This window comes from Pelobates fuscus, chromosome 1 (assembly GCF_036172605.1).
Source record: "Pelobates fuscus isolate aPelFus1 chromosome 1, aPelFus1.pri, whole genome shotgun sequence".
NCBI lineage: Eukaryota > Metazoa > Chordata > Amphibia > Anura > Pelobatidae > Pelobates > Pelobates fuscus.
This window is the reverse complement of record NC_086317.1, coordinates 382,656,238-382,680,433: the sequence shown is the minus strand read 5'-3', so window position 1 is coordinate 382,680,433 and position 24,196 is coordinate 382,656,238. Positions and strand designations below refer to the sequence as shown.

At 37.7% G+C, this 24,196-nt stretch overlaps 1 protein-coding gene across 1 annotated transcript in view; it reads left to right on the top strand.

The window, feature by feature from the left end:
* ADCY6 (adenylate cyclase 6) overlaps window positions 1-24,196 on the top strand; it is a 175,084-nt gene that overhangs the window by 112,368 nt on the left and 38,520 nt on the right. The window contains exons 4-9 of the mRNA XM_063426056.1: window positions 5,431-5,580; window positions 13,771-13,892; window positions 15,575-15,686; window positions 21,165-21,292; window positions 23,519-23,677; window positions 23,911-24,052. Of these exons, the coding sequence (XP_063282126.1) occupies window positions 5,431-5,580; window positions 13,771-13,892; window positions 15,575-15,686; window positions 21,165-21,292; window positions 23,519-23,677; window positions 23,911-24,052 (813 nt within the window). The remainder of the gene's footprint in view (window positions 1-5,430; window positions 5,581-13,770; window positions 13,893-15,574; window positions 15,687-21,164; window positions 21,293-23,518; window positions 23,678-23,910; window positions 24,053-24,196) is intronic.

The window sequence follows — 24,196 nt, the reverse complement described above, 5'->3', positions numbered from 1 at the left end:
GTACAGGTTTTATGGTGTTTTGGGAAGTTACAGGGTCAAATATAGCGTGTTACATATTTCAGTTTTTTTACATTGAAATTCGCCAGATTGGTTACGTTGCCTTTGAGACCATATGGTAGCCCAGAAATAAGAATAACCCCCATGATGGCATACCATTTGCAAAAGTAGACAACCTAAGGTATTGCAAATTGAGTATGTCCAGTCTTTTTTAGTAGCCACTTGGTCACAAACACTGGCCAAAGTTAGTGTTAATATTTGAAAATGCAAAAAACGAATTTGAACGCAAATTTTGGCCAGTGTTTGTGACTAAGTGGCTACTAAAAAAACTGAACATACCCTATTTGCAATACCCTGGGTTGTCTACTATTGCAAATGGTATGCCATCATGGGGATCATTTTCATTCCTGGGCTACCATACGGTCTCAAAGGCAACCTGGCGAATTTTAATGTGAAAAAACTGAAACGCAAACCTTATATTTGACTCTGTAACTTTTGAAAACACCATAAAACCTGTACATGAGGGGTACTGTTATACTCAGGAGACTTCGCTGAACACAAATATTAGTGTTTCAAAACAGTAAAACGTATCACAACAATTATATCGTCAGTGTAAGTGCCATTTGTGTGTGAAAAATGCAAAAAATTTCACTGTCACTGACGATATCGTCGTTGTAATATATTTTACTGTTTTGAAACACTAATATTTGTGTTCAGCGAAGTCTTCCGAGTAAAACAGTACCCCCCATGTACAGGTTTCATGGTGTCTTGGAAAGTTACAGAGTTAAATATAGTGCTAGACAATGTAATTCCCTGAACTTTTGGCCTGGGTTGGCAGGCAGGTCCTGCAAATTGTAATTAATAAAATGACCTAATTATGTAAAATTATTACATAAATATATGCGTAGAATTATTATATATATATGTGTGTATATATATATATGTGTGCATATATATGTATATAATTTTTTTTAATTATTTTTATTTATATATAGGTATATACATAGTGATATATACGTATATACTTATGTATATAGATATATATATTATTTCGTTCTACATGTATTTTGATATCAATATATATATATTAATTTTAAAATACAGTTAGAACGAAATTACGCATGTTTATATATTTTTTATCTATTTTTTTTAATTATTTTTTAATTATTTTTTAATTTATTTTTTTAACGTATTTATATATTTATTTATTTTTTATTATATATAAATATATATATAATTAAAATTATATATATATTTAATCAATATCATTGTACGTGTATTTTGATATTAATATATATATATAATTATGTATATATTAATACTAAAATACACGTAGACAGTTTATGCATATTTATGTGTATGTGTGTATATATATACTTAGATCATATATATAATAAATATATATATGATCTAAGTATATATAATTTATTTTTACACTGTTTTAACATTTTTTATTTTTTTTTCAGACAGCAGGGGGAGTACCTGTCATTACAGGCACTCCCCCTGCTGGCAATGCCTTGGACGGCTATGCCGTCCATGTGATCGCGGGGTCCTCGCAAGGACCTCGCGATCACATGGCCCTGGGCAGCTGAAGAGGACGCAGGGGGACTCCCTGGGCTCCCAGGTAAGTCCCCCATACCGCGATCGCCGGCGACCGGGTAAGTACATAAGATCGCAGGACGTACTATGCCGTCCTGCGGCTTTTAGAGCCACCAAAATAAGGACGGCATAGTACGTCCTGCGGTCTTAAGGGGTTAAGGTAAGAGAGCACCCATCGTGCCTCCTGGCACCATAATAACCTCATTTAGATGATTAGTTTGGTGTCTAAACTGTTGCTTTTTACTTTCTAAAGAGCTAGTGAGCTCATAATATGAATTAGACTGTTGTCTAATAATGCATTTGGGTGTCATGAACAACTTGCTCTTTCAACTTTTTTCAATGTCAAGACGAAAAAAAAGTTGTCCACTATTTAGTTTCAAAGAGCTACAAAATGGCTATGATACTATTTATTGTGCCCTGCAGTGTGTAGAATACAATATTACTATTTTCTAGCATTATATGTCTGACAGTACGGGAGTTGTAGTCTCTTTCTTATCTGAGCTTCAACTCCCAGAAACCCAGGTGATGTCATCATGTACAAGAAGTGTTTTTGACAAAAAAAGGGACACTGAATGTTGAGTTTTTTTTGTTTTTAAAACATACACATAGACACAAATATTAAAAACAAGAACAAAAACAGAATCCCCATCATGGTGATTGGAATAAGAGAAACTAATGAGGTCAATAATCCATTTTAAATGGCAAATGCTTGCAAAAATGTGTTGGTGGTGTAAGTGCCACTACTGAAAATTCCAAACGTGCTTTCTGACTGTGATAACATAGCTAATATTTTCTTTATGACAAGGTGAAAAGGTAATATCTCTCATTCTAGCTCCAAGCTGTTAAAATGTAGTGGTATTTCTCTGGGCCTGTCAATGATATCATAGTTTATACATTGTGCTTCATGAACATTGTTTCCACGAAAGCTGCATTTTATGAGGACCTTTAGAAATAAAATGCTCCCTACAGCCTCGATTTGGTAAACTTCTGCCGATATATGTCAGACGTTTGACGAATCTTGGAAAACATGCAGCCATGGCCCCTGTAAATAGAGCTGCTGACTCTTAGCCTTTCATAGAATTTTATAACAATCTCTATAGATTGTAAGCCTTTACGAGAAAGCACCTCTATTATTTATGCATGAGTTGTATAGTTTTGATTATGTATTCATTGCAGTCCTCCAACCTTGCAATAGCACAGTAGGATTTGTTGCCTCTTTATAAATGAGTTGGAATAATAATAATGAGCTAACTCTTTTCTGGTTTCTAACTGAATATAAGATTGGCTCCTAGTCAAACATTTGTTTTGTCCTATTTTGTCTTCTAGCCTTGCTAAGGCTTGGTTTATTTTTAGCTTTTATTTGTTGTGAACTGCAGCACTCTTATCTGTTTTAGGTTTGGTTAATGCTTAATATGGTGTCTGCTTCCTTTTGTAGAAGATAATGGTTTTGCTGTGTAATCATTACATGAACATTATGCAGACATAACCTAAGGACACTTTTGGAATTGTTCTGTAGCCCACAGCCTTGAATTCATTGGACATAAACGCTTGAATATATAAATGTCTGTCTAAGATTACCACCGATCCCCCAGCTGTTTGAATGCAACACCCATCAATCTCTAACTAGCAGCTAGTTGGGAATTAAATTAATTCTTACCGCAAAACATCCAACGTACTGGAGCAAGACAACCCCAAGCTAAATAAAATGGCTGTTTTTGTTGATTCAGTCTTCTATACTATATTATTTATGTGTATATAGGGAAACAGATGCTACCTGTATATACCAGTGTTATAAATTATGTTTCTAGACAGCTTGACAAGCTAAATCATAAAATGAAAAGGTTTAAACAAGTCAAGTAAACGGTTCTATAATTAGATTGGGGTCGTTCTAAGCAATAACATTTTGAGCCATCTTGTTTGCTTTGTGTTAATTTTTAGGGTCTTTGTACTGCTCCTTTCCCACCTATGGTATGGTTTGGTATCCATAGGAAATCTATATCATACCTATGTAATTGTGATTCGAAGGGTAAGATTTATTAGTGTTGTAATCTGAAAGATGGTGCCACGTTCTACAAATGGAATAATTGCTCTGGTAACCAACATAATCAGTATACATTCTATTGATGATTGCTGCAGCTTTACAAATTTGTATCACTTTTTAGATCATGACACATTAATAAAACTTAAACTGTTACTTAATTTTTGAGTCTTACAAATGTTGTAAAGTGCAAGATACACCTATGCTAATGTCGTTCTTAGGTGGTAAATTGGTAGATCTTTGGTTGTTGTTGAGCACCGTGAGCATACAATTCAAAAGCCATTTAAAAACATTATACTAATGTAAATCACTTTTCTGACAGACATTGAGTGGGGTAACGTTTGTCAAAATGATTGGCTTCCCATCTTGTATTATTATTATTATTATTATTGCCATTTATATAGCGCCAACAGATTCCGTAGCGCTTTACAATATTTTGAGAGGGGGGATGTAACAATAAATAGGACAATTACAAGAAAACTTACAAGAACAATAGGCTGAAGAGGACCCTGCTCAAATGAGCTTACAGTCTATAGGAGGTGGGGTATTAGAAACATTATGTTTTCACATAACAAGATGTATTTGAGCAGTATGCATTTGCTGTGCATGCCTACTGATACCCTCAAACAATAAATGGTGTCCCAAGGTTTGGCAAAGTTTAAAAAAAAAATATATATATATACATATTTTTAAAAATGTATACTGCTTAATGGCCCAGCCACAGGTGCCTGGTGGATGCATGGTTTGAATAAACTGAACTGGGAGTGTGCAGCTACCATAACCACTATAACAAGCTTCCCCTTTACGTTTCATTTTTATAGTGCAAATAGGATTGCTCAGTCTATCAATAGCTTCCTCAACGCATATATCCTTAGAAAATTAGGTCAGAGTTTTGTAATCTTTTTAGTGGTGGGTCTAAATTATTTGAATTATCTTGATGTTCTATTCATTAGTTGTAAAACTGGCTCAGTGACTTTTTTTTTTTAAATATGTAATAATCGATGTTAGAAAACACTGTAAAATGCCTTTATTGGGCATTTTCCCAGGATCACAATGGTCTACATTGCACTGAAGAAGCCAGTACTGGTACCATAAGTAGTTTAAGGGCAGTTGCCAAGACCTCTCAAAAATAAGGTGATGTTCCATGCAATGAACAAAAAAAGAGCACACAGAGGCATTCCTAGATAATCAACTTTAACTGCGCTGAGTCCACATAGTAACAGACCCTCACATTTCAGAATGTGAGAATGGAAATTGATTTCATTTTCTTACCTTGGGTTGCCAAAGATATGCCTTGGTCTCATCCCTTTCAAGTTTAGTGAAAATAATCAATACACCTACATAACACTATACATACAACCAGAAGGAAAGGTTAGGACTGTATATGGACTGGAGGAATCAGCTAGGGATGCCTAGCGTAAAAAATTCCCAGTTTTGTAACCTTTTTGTCTAATTGGTAATTCAGTGCGTTTTAACAAGACTTGAGTATGCAACCTGATGTCTCTTCTAAGTGCCACAAACATTTTAAATGGATTGTTTGCGGTGTGTGTACACCAATTTTATAATTTTAAGGCTTTTTATCAAATGAGTATGTTAAGCACCTTGATGGGTAAAGTGCTATTATACAGAAGTTTCTGTGTGTCTGCAGTCATTGAGCTCTACAACTAGAGTTGATTCTGCAAGTCCTAATAATCAGTCAAAAAAGCTAAATGTTTTGATTTTGAGTGCTTCTATCTGCTAAAATACGTATAATGCTTTTTAGCAATCCTCAATATAATTCTGTCTCTTCTCTACAGCTAAGCGCCAATGTGCTGATCTTCCTGTGCACAAATATCATTGGAATATGCACACACTACCCTGCAGAGGTTTCCCAGAGGCAGGCATTCCAAGAAACGCGTGGGTACATACAGGCGAGACTGCATCTCCAAAGAGAGAACCAGCAACAGGTGAGTGTGATGGCTATCTGCACATTTTTGTTTTCTAAACCACATCTCATGGTCCATAGAATTTAAAGTAGAGTGACCGCAGGTGTCAAATATTCATTCCTAGCATCTATATATTTTTTTCATTTTTTTTTTTTTTTTTTTTACCAAGGACACAATGCCACCAAATATGTAAATGTGTGTGTGTATGTGTGTGTATATGTATATTTGTGTATGTGTGTATATATATATATACATACACAAATTTGAACTTGGCACTCACCCTCTCATTCAATAAATTCTGGGATTCTTGCCCAGGTGCATCCCCAGCCTTTAATATATACAAAAGGTCAAAATGTTGATCGATATTTTTGTTCACTTATGTGACACTACAATAAACAAAAATACTTTGAAGAAGTCCCCTGAGTGCTCCCACTACTCCTTTTGTGGTCGTATACAATAAGCCGAGTTTCGGATTGGCCTGTAAAAGAGGGCCCACTAAGATGAATGGCTTAATAAAGGGAGTGGTGGATGGGCTGAACTAGGCAGTCTCAGCCCAGAGGAAGGGGAGGTCTGTGTATTTATAGGCTGGGTAACTCCTCCCACAATGACAGACTTTGCCTAACTGCTCAGCCTTCTAATTTGTCGCCGTATGCAATAAGCGGAGTTATAATAATGGTGATGTTAAGTGGGTTGTGGTGCTGGAACCGACCTTCGGGTAGTCCTGTAAAAGAGGGCAAAAAGTTTAACAGTTTAACACTGAATACGTGTTGACATTTGTAATAAGTGGGGGGATGTGATAAACAGCCAAACTGTATGCCAATGAAGTGTTATTGTGTTCTAGTACAGGGATTCAAGCCCCCATTCTACCCTTAGGCAATAATGGAGTCCTCTGTGAAGCACATGGCCTTTCACCAGGCAAAATCAGTTGGGTTGTTGATAAACTCCTCCTCCATTCCCTTCCAGTGCAATCCCCCCTCCCCCAGGAGGCACTCTGGTTCTGTTACATCCTAAGGGATTGACTAAGGGAGGTGTGTCCAGCAGAAGGAGGGGCTAACCTGTTTAAAGCCCTGTGAATAGCACATTCTCTCTCTCTTTGGAATTACCTCTCTTCACCCTCACCTTCTCTCTCTCTCCCCTCTCCCCACTATACACACCCTCTCTCTCTTACTCTGAGCTGCTGATTGATGGAGTGGTAACTGTATCACGTGTCTATGCCTGTTTTGTTATGTTAATTTAGCCTACTTTCCATTGAGTCAATGATTAGTTTTTAGTAGCAACATATACTAGCCTATTTCAAATGTATATGTATTGTTTATTTGTTTAATTAGCCTCTCTTAATAAATATTATTGAATTGCCGAAAGCAAGGAGTGTGGACTCTGACTTTACACTCAGTTTTTAAGTTATTATTTTAAGTTATTATGTTTAGTTATTAATGTTATTATTAATTCCAAGTTTATTCCAACTTGCGAGTTAAACGCTTATTACAACATTACACAACCAATACTTAAATGCATGTCTCCATTCCCTCTCAGGTTGAGGGATTTATATATGGCATATATGCCCGAGCCATTAGATGATATATACTGGGATATTACTAGAGTTAGTAGGAGTAGCGCGTATTCTTTTAGAGTGACCTGAAGATGTTAACGGTTGTATTCAAGTGTTGTGATCTAGTTAAAGGTGGAGGTGGCATTCCTGGAATGTAGGGGTTTGGTAGGTTTGGAAGAATATGAGATATTGTGATAGTCGATTGCTATGTTCGGACAGCCTGGTATGGGTATTTGAACAAAGTAGAATTTCTCTGATGCTGCCAGCCAGATGTCTTCCTAATCAACCTTATTGTTAGTGAGGGGGGGGACTGACCGGTAATAATTCCCATGCTGCTGATTTACTAAAAGAGGGTAGATATCACTATGGGAAATTTGTCACGGATCCAGTTAATTATGAATTTGGCTGTAATCCAGTGTCTGCAGCTGTATTAGTCAAGAAATGAGGGACAATGGTGGAGTGAACATGGTTTCCCTGTTCTGGTGGGATAGAAAGTTTAGCGACATGAACAGGACTGTTTAAGCATGTTTCGAAAGTAACAGCACTATTGTTGACAGGTTGGGAAATCAACGATCTCCCTTGTGTAAGTTGCATGGTAAAGTTCAGAGGACCAATGGGAGACTGCAAATCCATATGGGAGACAGGCATTGTTGCCCAGAAAGGATTTTCCCTTTCCCTGATATACTGGACTTAGTCTGCGGGTGTCACGTATTCATCCGCTTATAGAAATGTGGTTAATGACATTTACTGTCCACACAGGAAAAGTTGTGCCGAGCAGCAACCTAATCCACAGAAGGGTTAATGCTGAGCAGCAATTATGCAAATGAAACCTGGTAACTGACTTTGGGGTCAAAGGCCAGTTACAGCCTATCAGAACTAAAGGAGGGGTATTTAGGCCCAGTTCTCATCCTGCTCAGTGCCCTGTCGTGGTTTCCCTTGTGGTTGTCTGAGAGCGTGTTCCTGTTGTTAGTTTTCTACCTGGTTTTTGACTTTGGCTTTGTTTATTGACTTCTCTATATTCTGGTATCCTGACTCCTGGCTTTCCTCATCGCTGCGTCCCTTTCTGTGTTCCCTGACCTCGGCTAGTATTTTTGACTATTCTATGTACGTTAAATCCGGCCATTCTAAGGACCGGTAATACGTTACATATTTGTAATCCGTGCTATACAGTTCTACGTGCTGGATCAAACGGTAATCCTGACAGCGGAGAGGCTGAACTGCAATGAAATCAAGTCTAATGTACTTCCAGAAATTAAAATTGGTGTAGGGGCCAAAGGTTGATTGAGACAGCAAAGTTCCAAAGGATGTACCAGATACAAAAGACACATCTGCTTCATGGTATGGCATTCGGTTCCATAATCGTTACACTCATTTACATAATGTATTACTGAGGGACAGTACTGACGTACAAAAGAAGCCTATAGAGAGATTATGCAACTACATCGAATAGTTTGTGCATTTCTCCGCTCTAAACGTAAGACGGGTGGCAAAGTAGAATGCTTAGTTCACTAAATATTGTGCAAATGCCACTGGGAACAATTCACTGGGAGCAACTTGAAAATGAGGAAGAGTAAGGTTGCTTATGTGGCCTTAAGATAGGCCTAATGCTGGGAACTTTAAAGAACGAGTAGCCGATAATAAAATTGAGCAGATATTATTGGTATTGGTAATATTCCCATTGATTAGGCTAATATGGTAGGTGCACCCTAAAGGGGTTTTCAGAAGGGCCCCAGCAAGAAACCAATACTTGATTCTGCCACTAATAGTAATTAAGTTAAATGAGTCTTAACTAGTAGATTGGAGGTTAGGACAAACCCTAATACCTGATTGAAGTATGACGCATGTGCGGAAACTGGTCATTAGAAACTCAACTAGAGGAGGGCAAGTGTGAGTATTGAGGGAAACGCCTCTTGGTGACAAAAGGCGAGTACGAATACGGAACAGTCAGATTGTACCGTCTGTTTCCTAGCTCTGAACTACTGACAAGTCTCATAGCTATGTCCTTCCAAAGGACAAGGGAACTTACTGTACAGGTAATAACATTAGACAAGGAAACGTACTACATGGGAGGGTAAGACATCCATAGTCAGGACATTCTAAACGTCACTAGTGTTAACAGTTGTTTATAAGGATGAAAGCATGGGAGCCATCATGGGCTACATCCCTGTTATGCTGTCTTTTTTTCCAGCTTGGGTGCCGACACAAGGTAGGGGAGCCCAGAGCTAGAAACAGGAGTCTATGCAGCATAGTTTTCCAAGCCAAAGAAGGGAATGGCATGCCTTTGTCAGAGCTTTATGTCGGTAAAAGTGGAATGGTACAAGATCGCCAGGAACTGGGGTTTTGGTATCCTGGGTTATGGCTGGAGTGCATGGACTAGGTGGGCTGAAGGGTTTGGCTGGGGAGCCTGGATTGAAATGTCTTACTAGTTCTGAGGTGTGCAACATCTAGAGTAAATGTGACCGTCATGTAGGTGATCGTAAAACAACCTGCAGCTTGCATAGTGCCGAATGGCGAAAAATTTGCTAAATTAGGGAAAAGTGAGGCTCTAACTATGAATTGACTGAGGCCACCGAATGATTTGGTAGGAATGTAGGCCTCTCGGTGACAAGAAATTCAAAGGAGTGGCTGTGACATGTGAGGCCCTATCTAAAACCTAGAGAGGTAAAGGTTCTAGCTAGGAGTTGGGCTGATGGAGGAATACTTCAACATGAGGATGAATACTTCAGCATGACGGAATTACAAATCTACAATAATACTGCCCACACCAATACTCTTTAACAGCTAGTTGATCTATTCCTAAGGAATGCAGGGGAATAGAAACGTAATGAATTAATAGAAAGAATGGCGGAATGTATTTATCTTGCCCAACTAGTGTGTGTGGTTGAGCTTGAGAAAGAAATATTATAGAGAGGAACCTAAAGACACAATGGGAACGTTGATGGAAATATGTCCAGTATGGTGTAAGTGCTTATTGAGGTAAGGGTGTAAAGTACCTGGTGTTGTGGTTAAGGATGAAAACGTGAACAACAGGATGATAAGTAGGGATATTAGAAACCTAGATGATAATAGAACTTATGATTGTCAATATGAATATGAAAGAGATGGCTAGTAGTACTGTGTCTAATTATGAGTTCCCACTGTGCGTCCTTCCACAAGAAGGATCTGAAGTATGTATGAGAAAGATCGGAACAACTCTAGTTTACTAGCAGGAAGCAAAATATGTAAGATCTAGTAAGTGCCTGTGACAGGAGTTATGGATTATACAAGGATTAGGTAAAATCGTATCAGACCGAGGAGGCCTGAATATGGTTAAATGTGTAAGGAGGGGTTCTTGGTTCTCAGGAGTGCAGAGAGAGGGTTGTGAAGGAAGGAATTGCATGGGCATAACAAGGCTGAGAGGAATAGTCAACCGTAGTATGACAGGGTTGTAGTTGGTTCTTGTAAATCTGGAAATGTTGTATGTAATTTCCCAAATGTGTGGCAGAAATGTTGTCATAGTGGATTGCCCACACAGGGCCATATGTCATGTATGGAGTGAAGGTCTAGTGAGGGCTGCGTGTAAGGTATCTTAAGACCAATATTACCAAATGTAAGTCTCGAGCTACCGTTTGTATAATGGGGTGTATGTAAAGTAATGATTATGGCTTGAATAAATGTAGGTTAATGGTACCAAAGTTGTAGAAATGGACTGTGAATTGAGTATGAGTGATGCTCTGGTATTCGATCTGGTATTATTTATTTTTATACTGAGTGGTGTACTTAAGCGTAGTGTAATAAGGCAATATATAAACTCCGAGCGTCAGGAAGGCTGAAGTTAGGTTGTAGCTGGAAGCCCACTTGGGACCGTATGAATATGTAAGTGAAGGCCTAGTGAGATCCGTGTGTCAAGGTAGGGGAGTAGAAGGCAGAGAGAGCTCATTGCGATTCATGAGTAGCAGGGTAGCCTTTTAAGGGCAGTATGAGAATTAGCGGGTATATGAAGTGATATGATGTGGATCGGTTAATGGTTGCTGAGCTGTGGAGCAGTTTCAATGAACACAGTGATGCAAAATGGCAAACCTGCTCTATATCATAACGTGCATATAACCAACTTGAATTATGAGAGGCCCAAATGGTAGGACTGTTAATTAGAGATGATAATAATGAGACACTTCATTAACACGGCACTGATCGCAGCAGGTTGCCCAGTCAGGGCCATATAAAGCATATGTTGTGGAAGGCCTAGTGAGGGCCTAATATAAAAGTATATGTGTATCTTTCATGGGGACTTAATAATTTTTTTATTTTTGGATTTGGATTTTTTTGGCATGAAAGGTTTAGCCTTTTTTGAAATTTATTTTTTATTTGCTACATGTATGCAGTTACCACTCTATTAATAAAGTATGCATATTGTTTTCACACTGTTTAGCACACCCTTCACTTTCCTATGATAGTGAAGGCCAAATGAGGGCCCAACATAACTATAAGATGGAGGGTGGCCAAATGAGGACCCAATGACAAGTTACAGGTGCATAATGATACAATTAAATAGGGTTTAATGAATGTTGAAAATATTTGAGTAGACCGGTTGCAATGTAGTATGTAATTGGTGACACCCAAGTGGCAGACCTACTTTGTGGCATGTCTTGATTTAAAGTGTAAAAATAACATATTTAGATGAGTGCTGTGAATATGTCCATATAGCCATAGAACAGACATACAGTAATTATGCAGTTTTTTTACTAGAGTGAGGTAAAATGGATAAATGAATACTTGCATGGGCTGCACAAGGTCAAGATCAGCTTGTTTGGAGTTTAGGTCAAGATCAGCTTGTTTGGAGTTTAGGCAGTTTGTGTTGATGACCTTTAAACCAGAAGTAGATATTTGGGTCATGTGGGTATTAAGGATATGTATTTTTTTTTTTTTACTCCCTGTTATGAAGTACATTTTATTTAATGAAGATTGGTCACAAATAACATACCAAAAAAGGGCATTAATTTAATATATTTGGATAAGCTTTTCTAATTATTATTTTTGGATAAACATTAAAATATCAGAAATATATCATTTATAAAGAAGTATATCAAAATATTAAAATACTTTTTAAATTATTAAATCATTTGAAAGCTTATCCAAAAATATAATTAAAGCCCATGTCTTGGTTTATCATGTGCACCATATTAACTACCAATGTTTTTTGGTTAATCTATTTCAAAACATAGACTGTGACAATAATTAATAAACAATTGTCCCATCTAGTCCGCTTAATATTAAGAAAGCGGTTATGTTGAGGGCTTTGGATAGTGGTGTCAAATCTGAGGTGTTATAAATAAAATTACATGTAGAAATCCACGTCTTTATCCAGTAATGTGTGCTTCTATTTTGGCTCCCTGTCCGTCATCATTAAAGCTTTTTCCTCTGCACCTGGAAGTCCGCATAAAGAATGCATACAGAGAGGAGGAGGAATTAATCCATATTTCTATTTTTCTTTCTCAGTTGCAATATTTTCCCTGCTTTTGCCTTATTTGAACTGGATCGTGGTATAATTTGCGAAGTCTTCAAAGAGACACTATAGTCACAAGAACAACTACACCTTATTGTAGTAGTTCTGGTGAGTATAAGCATTCCCTTAAGGCTTTTTGCAGTAAACACTGGGTTTTTTTTCAGAGAAAAAGCAGTGTTTACATTTCCACCTAGGGATACTTCCACTGTCCACTCCTATAATGGCTACTAGATGCGCTTCCTGTGGCATTCAGTGTCCCCACCCTCTGCATGGAGACACTGAACTTTTCTCATAGTTACATTGATTCAATGTATCTGTATGAGGAGATGCTGATTGGCCAGGGCTGTGTTTGAATCATGCTGGCTCTGCCCCTGATCTGCCTCTTTGAGCGCATCGTCCAATCCAAGGCTTTCCTATGGGAAATGAATGTGAGTGACTCAGATAACCACTTCTGATGTCAGCCAAGTAGGCAGATCAGGTGCAGAGCCAGCAGCAGCAGGTGGAAGTAAAGGTAAGATTTTACCATATTTAGGGGGGCTAGATAGTGATTTTAACAATATAGGGTCAGGAATATGTTTGTGTTCCTGACCCTATAGTGATCCTTTAATATCGATTTAGAAAAAAGGATCATCTTGTGAAAAACCTGGTTATACATGGAATTTACACCATTGGGAAAAAAAAAAACTGAAATTCAGAGAGGTGACAGGTCCCCTTTTAATGTGTCTAATTTAGTTGATTCGGTTGTATCAGATCACATATGCCAAAGTGCATTGAGTCCTTGTTCTTATTTTTATTTATTAGAAAAATTGTTCTTATTTTTTATTTATTAGACACATTTCAAGATTTAGTGAATTAACCCTACATTAAATTTATTTTCTCAATCAGATATTAAACATCCCTACAATAAGCAAAAACCTTGCTATCTTTTGTGGTATTTATAACTTTTTTTTCTTTTTCGCAACAAAAACAACAAGAGCACTCTTACACACACTGTTTTATTCCTCCGCCCCCCCCCCCCCCCCCTCTCTACTGTGCTAGTAGTCAACATTTCAGGTGTCTCAAAAATTGTGTTTTACGTTGTTGTAAAACAGTAGCATCCTACTCATAAAGTTGGAATTGAACAAACTGGATTGAAAATGCCCCTTTTCACAGCAAAATTCTCTTTTGTTTATTCGATTAGGAACGCCTTCTCCTGTCCGTATTGCCACGTCATGTAGCTATGGAGATGAAAGAAGACATCAACACAAAAAAGGAAGACATGATGTTTCATAAAATCTACATCCAGAAGCATGACAACGTCAGGTAACCTGAAACAAAACCGTTTTTTTGCATTGTATATTTATGGTAGTAAATCTGCTCCCCTTTTTTGTGATGCACAGCCTGCACAACCACTGGATATAGTTGGGATCATGAGCAGACCTCTGTCTCATAACCAATATGGTTTCTCATCAAGGGCAACTGGGTATGACTATTTATTAGCTAAGTGAAGTCTTGATGAGTACCATTTCTGTTTGAACAGCCTAACCGTATGCATGTTTTGTACTACCATATATATAACTTGCTCAAATTTATATGGTTTTGGAACATAAAATTCAGGGAGTAAGCAAAAGATCAAATTTAGAGCTGCATTGCTCTGACATCCAAGTTCCGTGGATAGATTTTACTTGCTAAAATATAATAATCCCTACTTTACATGTCAGCAGAAACTACAAACCGCAGAATAGCAAAAGGTCACAAATTGCAGAAGAGAATCTTGTATCTGATGTACAAGTAATCCTATTAACAAAGACGCTCTGTTTTCTTCATATGAAGAACAATATAACGTACACAAATGCATTCGGAAGATATATAAATATGAATGGTGATTGGTATTGGATGTGTACTTCTTCTACAAAGTTCTTATTAAATGGAAACAAAAACCACATGCAGTTAATCACAAATGCATATCTAATATTACACGAAAAATTAATTATCCTTAGTTTTATTTATTAAGGCTTAGACAATGAGATAATAAACCTTTGTGTAGTATTAGACTTACAGCTTAGACTCTAAGCTGTAAGTCTTGTAGCTGAGGGTCTGGTTTGACCTTGGGGTATGCACATTGCACCCATTGAAATTATTGAGAGGACCAGCATTTATGCAGATTTTAATCAAAAAAGGGAAGTTTCCTTAGTGATTATCTGTTTTATTATTAATGTATTTATTTATGTCTTATTATATTTTAATGTATTTTAAAATGCACATGCTGTACACTTTATTGTTCTTAGATTGTCTACTGTAAGCAATTTTTGTAATATTGTTGGTAGGTTTTATGACACCGCTCACCGTTATATAGAAGATAGTGTGATGGAATTTTTACATTTGTAAAGGAGGCAAGTGTTGGCTGTCTGTGAAACAGTAACCTTTTATTATATTTAAATGTTATTTCAATATCTGGTGCTTCATCTCCTCATATAGTTTAATATATTTTAGTTTTTTCAGTAATGGTGTAACATGTATTTTTAAATTGTTGGGAATGGTGTTAAACCAAAAAAACAGTTCTACCCTCAGCCTGCTTCTTCTTCACGACTCTACCAATCACTGGATTGTGAAGGTTGTAGGGGGAGGGTGGGCTGAGAAGAGATCGTGGTTGACACAGAGAGATCGGCCATGCCACCATGGGGCACCTGTCACAAGCATACTTTGCATGCTGAAGTCCGACATTCAATATGTTGGCCACCTGGAACTCTTGGCTGGCTAATGACTCCCCAATGACGCTTCCGGTGGTGGAGTTAAACCTTCAGCAGCATTGGAGTTTAAATCTGTATGTGCAGTGTTTTCATAGCAAAACACTGCACATACCAAACACCATAATCACTTCAAATGACTAAATTGGTCATGGTTCTTGGAGTAACCCTTCTAGGCTATACGTAATAGAATTGTGGCTGAGTTATGTATGAGGTTTTATTTGTTTGTTTGTTTTTGACATCTTGCTTTCTTTGCAGCATTTTGTTTGCAGACATTGAAGGATTCACCAGCTTGGCATCACAGTGTACTGCACAGGAATTGGTCATGACACTGAATGAACTGTTTGCACGTTTTGACAAGTTGGCAGCGGTATGTATTATTAACAACATTTCAAAAGAAGGGCTAGAAGACAATCATTCTACAGAACTACAGAATAGCTTAGAGGGACATATAAGCACCAACACAAATATAGCTTAATGAAGTGATTTTGATGTATGGATTATGTCCCCAACTGCTCAGTTTTCTGCCATTTAAGAGTTAAATTGCTTTGTTCATGCTGCCGTAGCCATACTTCCTCTGCATGTGACCTATACAATCTCCCTACACACTTTGTTTAAAGAGAGCGAGCTAATTAAATGTCCTTTATTGCACATCCTGTTTATTAATAAAATTAATTCTAAATTAACATGGTAGACCCTGCAGGAGCCTCTTGTGTGTGTGATTAAAGGTCAGTTAACAGAGCAGGTGATAAGAAGCTCTAAAATGAACACACTTTGCTATAATCAAACCATTTTTTCCATAGAGGCTGTGTAAGTCTCAGCCTGGATAGGTGTGGCTACATAAACAAAAATAAGTGATTTAATTTCTAAGTGGCAGAGAATTGAGCAGTGACATTGCAAGGACATGATCTTTACACTAAAAACTTTAAGTTAAAATTGTTTTAGTACTCAGTGTTTAACTGTAGGAAAATGAAGTATTGGTAAAAACTTTTTAAATATTTTAGAGTGCTCTCACCATTTTATATTTCACTTTGTTTAACTGTAGGAAAATGTTGTCTATTCCTCTAAAAGCGGTGTTTAGTGAAATATGTGGGATATTCCCCCATGATCTAGTTAGAAAAGCAAGAACGCTGTGCCCCAGGTGATGCTAATCATGCTTTTTCTTCCTCCATCTTGTGTATCTTATCTGTTAGTAAAGCTGTCTGGGAAATGACATCATATTCTGGCATCCTATGCCTGTGCTAGTATAAGCTCTTCTACTGCCTCCACTAAGTCACCAGATAAAAGTGAGGCCTCAGGACTGCAGGGCCATTTGAGCCTTTGGATACATGGAAGAAAATTAGCATTTCACTGGTGACTAAATAGTAGCATTTTCTTTGTCAAGTTGGTATCTTTATGAAATACTCTGTTGGAATTTCAACGAATTTCCAAGGCAGTCAAAAGGAATCCTAAGGCAACGTAGGAACAATTTTTCTCTTATGAATTTTTTTCTGTAATTGATAAATGCAGAGCTACCGCTGTACAGCTTTTGTTTATGGAGGGTCTCAAAGGACCATCCATAGACAAAAGTGTTGTACTCATATTCACACGTGAGGGTATGGCACTGATATTGATTCCTGGAAGTTTAAACAACAGGAGCTGAAAAGGACCAGCGGTATGAAAATGGATCTGGTTGAGAGGGACAGGTTCAGGTAAGTAAAACTCACCTTTCAGTGATGTCCTCAGCCACATCACTACAAGCGGCAATGTCACCATTGAGTGTCACAATGTGCAGTGACCCCAGAAGGTAACAGAGCCGCTTTAACGATCAGGTATAGGCAAATTCCTTGTTATTGTGACTATTTTGACATGTCACTTCTTGTGACAACATTAAAGGAACACTATGGTTGCCATAACAAATTAGTCTAAATGAAGTTATTGAGCCAGGAGGCCCCCAGTCGATCTCTTTGGTTTCCAACGGTTTAACCCCAAAGGTCCCTCCAGCACTGACCTCCAGGCCCCCCAGACGGCATCCAGCTTCTGAATTGGAGTTACAGTTATCATCAAGTGCCGCCGGGTAGGGAAGCTACTGATTGGCTAGAGCAGTCAGCTGACACTCTAAGTAGCTTGGATTAATACTGCAACTTAAAACCATTTCTCAATAATACAGCCAGACTCCAGCCTTGGACATATTCTCCCCTTTACCTACCAACACACTGCTTTGTTAAGACTAAATACAATTGACGTATATTGAGCATCCGTTCTTGCTTCACTCATCTTGACAAAGCCTGGGAACTGGGACACCCAAGGACACTTAAATATTTTCGTGTATCTATTTAGGACTGTTTATACATTTGTTATATATTTTAAAAACCCTGACACTGTTGGTTATTGCATCACTGAGAAACTTTTAAACAGCAGTATTAATGGATAACTGGAGTACTGACCATTTATTTTGTATTTTATTCCGAGTTTTAACACCAGTGAGGGTTATACGGTTATAGCTGCTCAATTTATATATAGTGACAGCCATTAGAGGTGATGATGGGAAGCAATGTAAACACCACATTTTCTTAGAAAAGGCAGTGTTGCATTACAGAGAATGCAGGGACAGTCTTTTTTTTTTTTCTTTTTTCTCCATGAGAACCACTACATGAAGATTCAGTGGTTCTTTTGCTTTGTGTCCCTTTAAATGAGGTGTCAAATTGCTCAATAGCATAGTAAGGGGTGGTTCTGTCAATTATTATTATTTTATTATATTTATATAGTGCCTGCAAATTCCATAGCGCTGTACGATGGGTACATTCTGGGGTCATGCAGAAATCACAGCTCTTGCATAGCCTTACCTTGACTTTTGGGCACGCAAAATCCCACACATATGTACCTTGCCGTGATAATCTTCTTTTGTTTTTTTGTATATCCGTTGAAATGTGGTTTAGCTCCACTGACCTTTATTTGTAGATTATCCACATTTAGGTGTAGAAGTATGGCAACATACCTTTAGTGTTTTTGCCAATAAAGTGTTGCTTCTAGTCTGAAAAAATAAAATCAGTGGAAAGGCTACAAACGGACTTGGAGGGAATATAAATGTATGTTTTACATTACTGTCCCTTTGTGTTTCATAATGTTATTTTGTTATTATTAATATGCAAGCCTTCAATGGATCTGATGTTATTGGAATTTAAATTAATTACTTTATCTCAACAAGGTCTCTGAACAAAACAGTCCCATTGTATGGAAAGTATGTTGGAAAGTACCGACTGAATTGTAACATTGCCAGCAAAGACTTGGAATTTGTGAGACTAGTTGATGTCATTTCTGTGGGTTCTTATACACTGCAGTAAGCAGTTTGTATGGTGCTTCTTCTATTGTGTTTATTAATCAGTAAGGCTTGCCTTTTTAAAGGGTTAGAGATTCCCAGTTCTCTTTCTTGTACAGTAACGTAAAAAGGCAAAGTAGGGAATTGAACTTATTATTCTCTATTATCAACCCCATTCACGACTGGGGTAAGGGAGACCTTGTGTTTATAGGACCTCATTGGTCATGAAAGTGCTAGACATGTGGCTTTGTTTTCCAGTTGAACATGTACTTTGAGGGATGTGAAAAGCGATTGGCTAGAAGAAAGACACATTATGTATGCTGTGTGTGAAGGTTTAGTTTAGCTGGTGGTTTAAGTTAATTCTTATGCAGTTCAATACCTTCCAACATGTGAAATGGACAATGAGGGACACTACAATTTTCATGGTGGGGTGTGGCCACGGCAGGGCTATCGTATGACATATTAGGTGAATTACTAATAACAATTTTAAACAACCAATATGTAATTTTAAACAAGAATAATGTACCTTATTTACGCAGTCTGATTGCAGAACACATATATTGTAATTTAAATACACATTACTTTGAGTAGTATTGCTGGAAAGCTCTGTTATACGCTCAGACAAACTAACACTCTGGTTCACCTAAGAAAGAGGGACATTGGCAAAAGGGGGACAGAATCCCCTAAATAGGGATACTTGGCAGATATGCAGTTCATGTCTTGATTTTGTGTTATGGGGTTAGCTATTTTATTCATTTTTTGTAATCTGTTATAGAGTAGAGTTTTGAGTTCAGGAAAGGCCTAAAAATTTAATTAATAGGGAACACTATTTAGGTGCCTTGCCCCTGTCCCCTGTTGCCCTCTTAGAAAGGGTTAAAACTTGCCTATTTTCCAGCTCTCCATGAGTCTGCATTCGTTTGCCCTGCCACCGATCCGCCTCTTTTGCTGACTGAATTTATGATGTCAGCCAATCCAATGCTTTCCCATATCAGAGTAGCTGAGATCATCAATTAGGCGGGGGCGTGGCCAAATGCCACCATGGCCAATCTGCATCTCCTCATAGAGATGCATTAAATCAGTGCATCTCTATAAGGAAAGTTCAGTGTCTCCATGCAGAGCGTGGAGACGCTGAATGTCAGTGCTGCACACTGACGAGGGCCACTGGAGGTGTCCCTATGCTTTAATGTAAACACTGCCTGCAGGGACTGTCTATACTCACCAGAACAATACAATAAGCTGTAGCTCTGGTGACTATAGTGTCCCTTTGATGCTGGTTATGAAAGTCTTGACAGGTAGTCAGTTGCATCACATTGATATCTGTGTATACAAATTATTATTGTGTGATAAAAGCGCCACTGAGACCAGGAATTAATGCATTATTATTGTAGAGTATTTTTGGAGACATTCTTCAGTCCTGGATAGACACCTATACTGTATGTGAAAAGGTTTTAAATAATGTTTCAAGTAAAAACCCTAGATGGATTGCTCTAAGTGTTAAAAATGTTTACAGAGTGATTAAACTCTGTATGTGCAGCATTTCATAAAAACGCTGCTCATTCAGACTCCAGGAAACCATGACCACTTCAAATCACCCTTTAATAAACCATAGTAGGTCTTTTATCTTTGAAAATGTGTGAAAAATGTCATTCTAACAAAAAAAGACAATGAACTGCTATCTCTTGCCTGTGACTGTTGCCTTTTGTAATTCACATGCTTAGTATATGTTAATTTTGTTACGGTTTTATGTCGTGTGATGTGGAATCCATCTCCTTTCAACAAAATCTTATTTACAACAAAGTGATCTGACCAATTGTTGGACCCTAAACGAATCAAACTTGTGACGTTATGTAAAGGAGAGAGAGGAAAGATGGGTTGGTAAAACAATATATGAAATCTATTATGAAACTTGTAACACTGGTTCCAGACATGGAGATGATCCAAATAATTAATTCTAGAGCATGGTAAAGCCACCATATCCGTTGTCCTCTTCTTTCGAAGGGGGAGTCTACCAGAAAGTTATCTAGTAGTGTATAAAAAAAACAAAAAAAACATTGATGTAACTGTGAAGATTTAATATGCTAGTGAAGAATAAATTAAAATGACAGTCTGCACTTTTCAAGATTCTGTTTTTCAGTTTCTTTAAGCAAAGATTTATTTATGTAGCAAAATCAAATAACATTTCTACCACGCAATCACAACTTGCTGATTTCAAGATATATCGTTGATGGCTGAATCAAAACCTGTTACCATCTACAAAAACACTACAAAATAATGGCTGCAGGATTTTATAGTCCGGTGGAAAATAGGTTCTCTGGTGAACACCAGATGTTAGCGACCAAGTCAGGCAGGTTATAATTTCCTCTACATATGATCCCAGAGTTGCTATGCTTATCTGTCCTCTAGGACCACATTTAATAGTGAGTCCAGGTATCCATGACAATGGTGTGGTTGAACACTCAAGAAGGATTTACTTCACAGCCTGTGTAAAGAATAAGTACTGTGTCCTTAATATCGATCGGCTTTCTGACAGTTCTCTGTTCTTATTCTCAGGAAAACCACTGCCTGCGGATAAAGATCCTGGGGGATTGTTACTACTGTGTGTCTGGACTGCCTGAGGCCCGAGCCGATCATGCTCATTGCTGTGTGGAGATGGGTGTGGACATGATTGAAGCCATCTCGTAAGTGGATCTCTAGCGTAGTGCAGTGATTGTTATTTTGTGGGCCCTGATCACAACAACACTGACATATCTGTGAATTTCACACCTACTGCGTGTAGAATTGGCCCACCCATGGTTGAAAAGATAACTTTGTTTGGGCTTATCGAGTAATAACGCTGTACTTCGAACATATTGGTATATCTATTTTTTGACGAACTAATGTTAGTCCCAGGGATTAGCATCTTTGGAGTTGATACACTGTATTGTGGAAACAGGCCCATACCAACCACTAGTACCACCAGGGGAAGCCGCTGCTCTATCTCTAATTGGAATATGTCCCATATAACCTCTGATTCCTCCTGCAGAGTCAGGATGAGTGAATTTAACCACAACCCGCCACAGCAAAAATATGCCAGTCATGAATATTACATAATTGTTGAAAGTAGGAAATGTTAAACATAATTTTAAAAGTCTTGAAAGTGACAGTTCATCTTTACTAAAGCTAGAAATAATTCTTGAAGTTATTTTAGATTTAGCACTGCTATTGGATATGGGGATATAAATAAGTTTGTAACAGAACAATGAGTAAGCGCTAGATAACACAAGTTAGCAGCAACCCTATAAGGGAATCCCTCAAGAACCCTTAGGATAAAACACAAGATAGTAAAAAATACAAGAAAGGGCTGCACTTAGATAAAACTTTAAATAGTACATAAAGTCCGGATAAAATTAATAAATAAAAAGAAAAAGTCTTATCTGACAATGTCCTTTGGAATCGTATTGTATAATGATGCTTGGTCTGGAACAGCAGTCTTGCTTGCTTGCTATCTTCCTTATAGGACGTCTCATATACAAGGGATAAGAACAAATACAGAGCCACAATAGTGTAGTATGTTTGGAAATTGAGGAATTTAAAATGTATAACTTGATTGCAAACTCACATTTGAAAGAGCTTAAACCAGCTCTAGTATAGAGGGCGTACAGCGGTTTGGATCCCCGCTTGTAGGATATGGGGTGACTTTCCTTCACGTCCTTCCTCCTTCCGTAATACGAGAGGCACTCAAATAGAAAAGGATAACCAATAGTGTTCTCTGCATAGAACTTCAAATAAAATATATAATAAAAGTGGATACTCACAAGACAGGAGCAGATCAACTGCTCCTGATAGTTCGCGTTGGTGGTTTAGTCCCCACCTGGGATACCTTGGAGTCCAACGGGTAAAAAGGAATGGTGCCAGGTAGCAATAATAAATAAAATGTGTATAAAAAGATAAATGGTACAATAAAAAGTTACCAAATATACTTTTAATATTAAAATTTACACAATATAAAAACCATTACCGTTGGACTCCATTATGGTTTTTATATTGTGTAAATTTTAATATTAAAGTATATTTGGTAACTTTTTATTGTACCATTTATCTTTTTATACACATATATTTATTATTGCTACCTGGCACCATTCCTTTTTACCCGTTGGACTCCAAGGTATCCCAGGTGGGGACTAAACCACCAACGCGAACTATCAGGAGCAGTTGATCTGCTCCTGTCTTGTGAGTATCCACTTTTATTATATATTTTATTTGAAGTTCTATGCAGAGAACACTATTGGTTATCCTTTTCTATTTGAGTGCCTCTCGTATTACGGAAGGAGGAAGGACGTGAAGGAAAGTCACCCCATATCCTACAAGCGGCGATCCAAACCGCTGTACGCCCTCTATACTAGAGCTGGTTTTAGCTCTTTCAAATGTGAGTTTGCAATCAAGTTTTACATTTTAAATTCCTCAATTTCCAAACATACTACACTATTGTGGCTCTGTATTTGTTCGTATCCCTTGTATATGAGACGTCCTATAAGGAAGATAGCAAGCAAGCAAGACTGCTGTTCCAGACCAAGCATCATTATACAATACGATTCCAAAGGACATTGTCAGATAAGACTTTTTATTTTTATTTATTGATTTTATCCAGACTTTTTGTACTATTTAAAGTTTTATCTAAGCGCAGCCCTTTCTTGTATTTTTTACTATCTTATAAATAAGTTTGTGTCCATACTATTATTGAAGTAAGAGCAATCCCATTTTATCTTGCAGCAAGAAACTAAACGCCCATGCTTTATGTAATGCTATATCCCAAAACCTATATTTACAAACTTCTGGTAAACCCAAGCTATAAGCTGCATTGTCCTGTTAGTGACTTGGGACAGGTTAATCACCGACTGAATAACTTTTTTTTCCCTCTCAACTAGGCTGGTGCGAGAGGTGACTGGTGTGAATGTTAACATGCGAGTTGGGATACATAGTGGTCGTGTCCACTGCGGGGTCCTTGGCTTGCGCAAGTGGCAGTTTGATGTCTGGTCCAATGATGTGACCTTGGCCAATCACATGGAAGCAGGTGGCAAAGCTGGGTGAGTTAGTCCATCTCTCTGCTTATATCGGAGTTGTGGTATTGAGCCAGAATTAAATGCAGGTCATGGCAAAATTAGCTTCACTGCATTTTAAGTTCATTTGAGATGACACATTATTATAATAAATTATGCCGATGCCTAAAATAGATTCCATTTCCTAAAAACCTATTGCATGTTAATTATATTGCAAATAATATTCAGTCTGACTATGGAAATGTTATTTTCCTTCACAGAAGGATACACATTACAAGTGCAACACTAAAGTACCTAAATGGAGATTATGAGGTGGAACCAGGGCATGGGGGTGAGAGAAACGCGTACCTAAAGGAACATAATATCAAGACTTTCCTGGTGACTGGCTGCAGTCAAAAGAGGGTATGTTAGAATATGTATTGTCTAGCTCATTATTTACAGCTTCCAGCCTTATCAATGAAACATATCTGTATTAAAATAGCCACCAGCAGTAATGCTAATAGTTAACTTTTTGAGAAAAAAATCCGAATTTTATGTGTTCTAGAA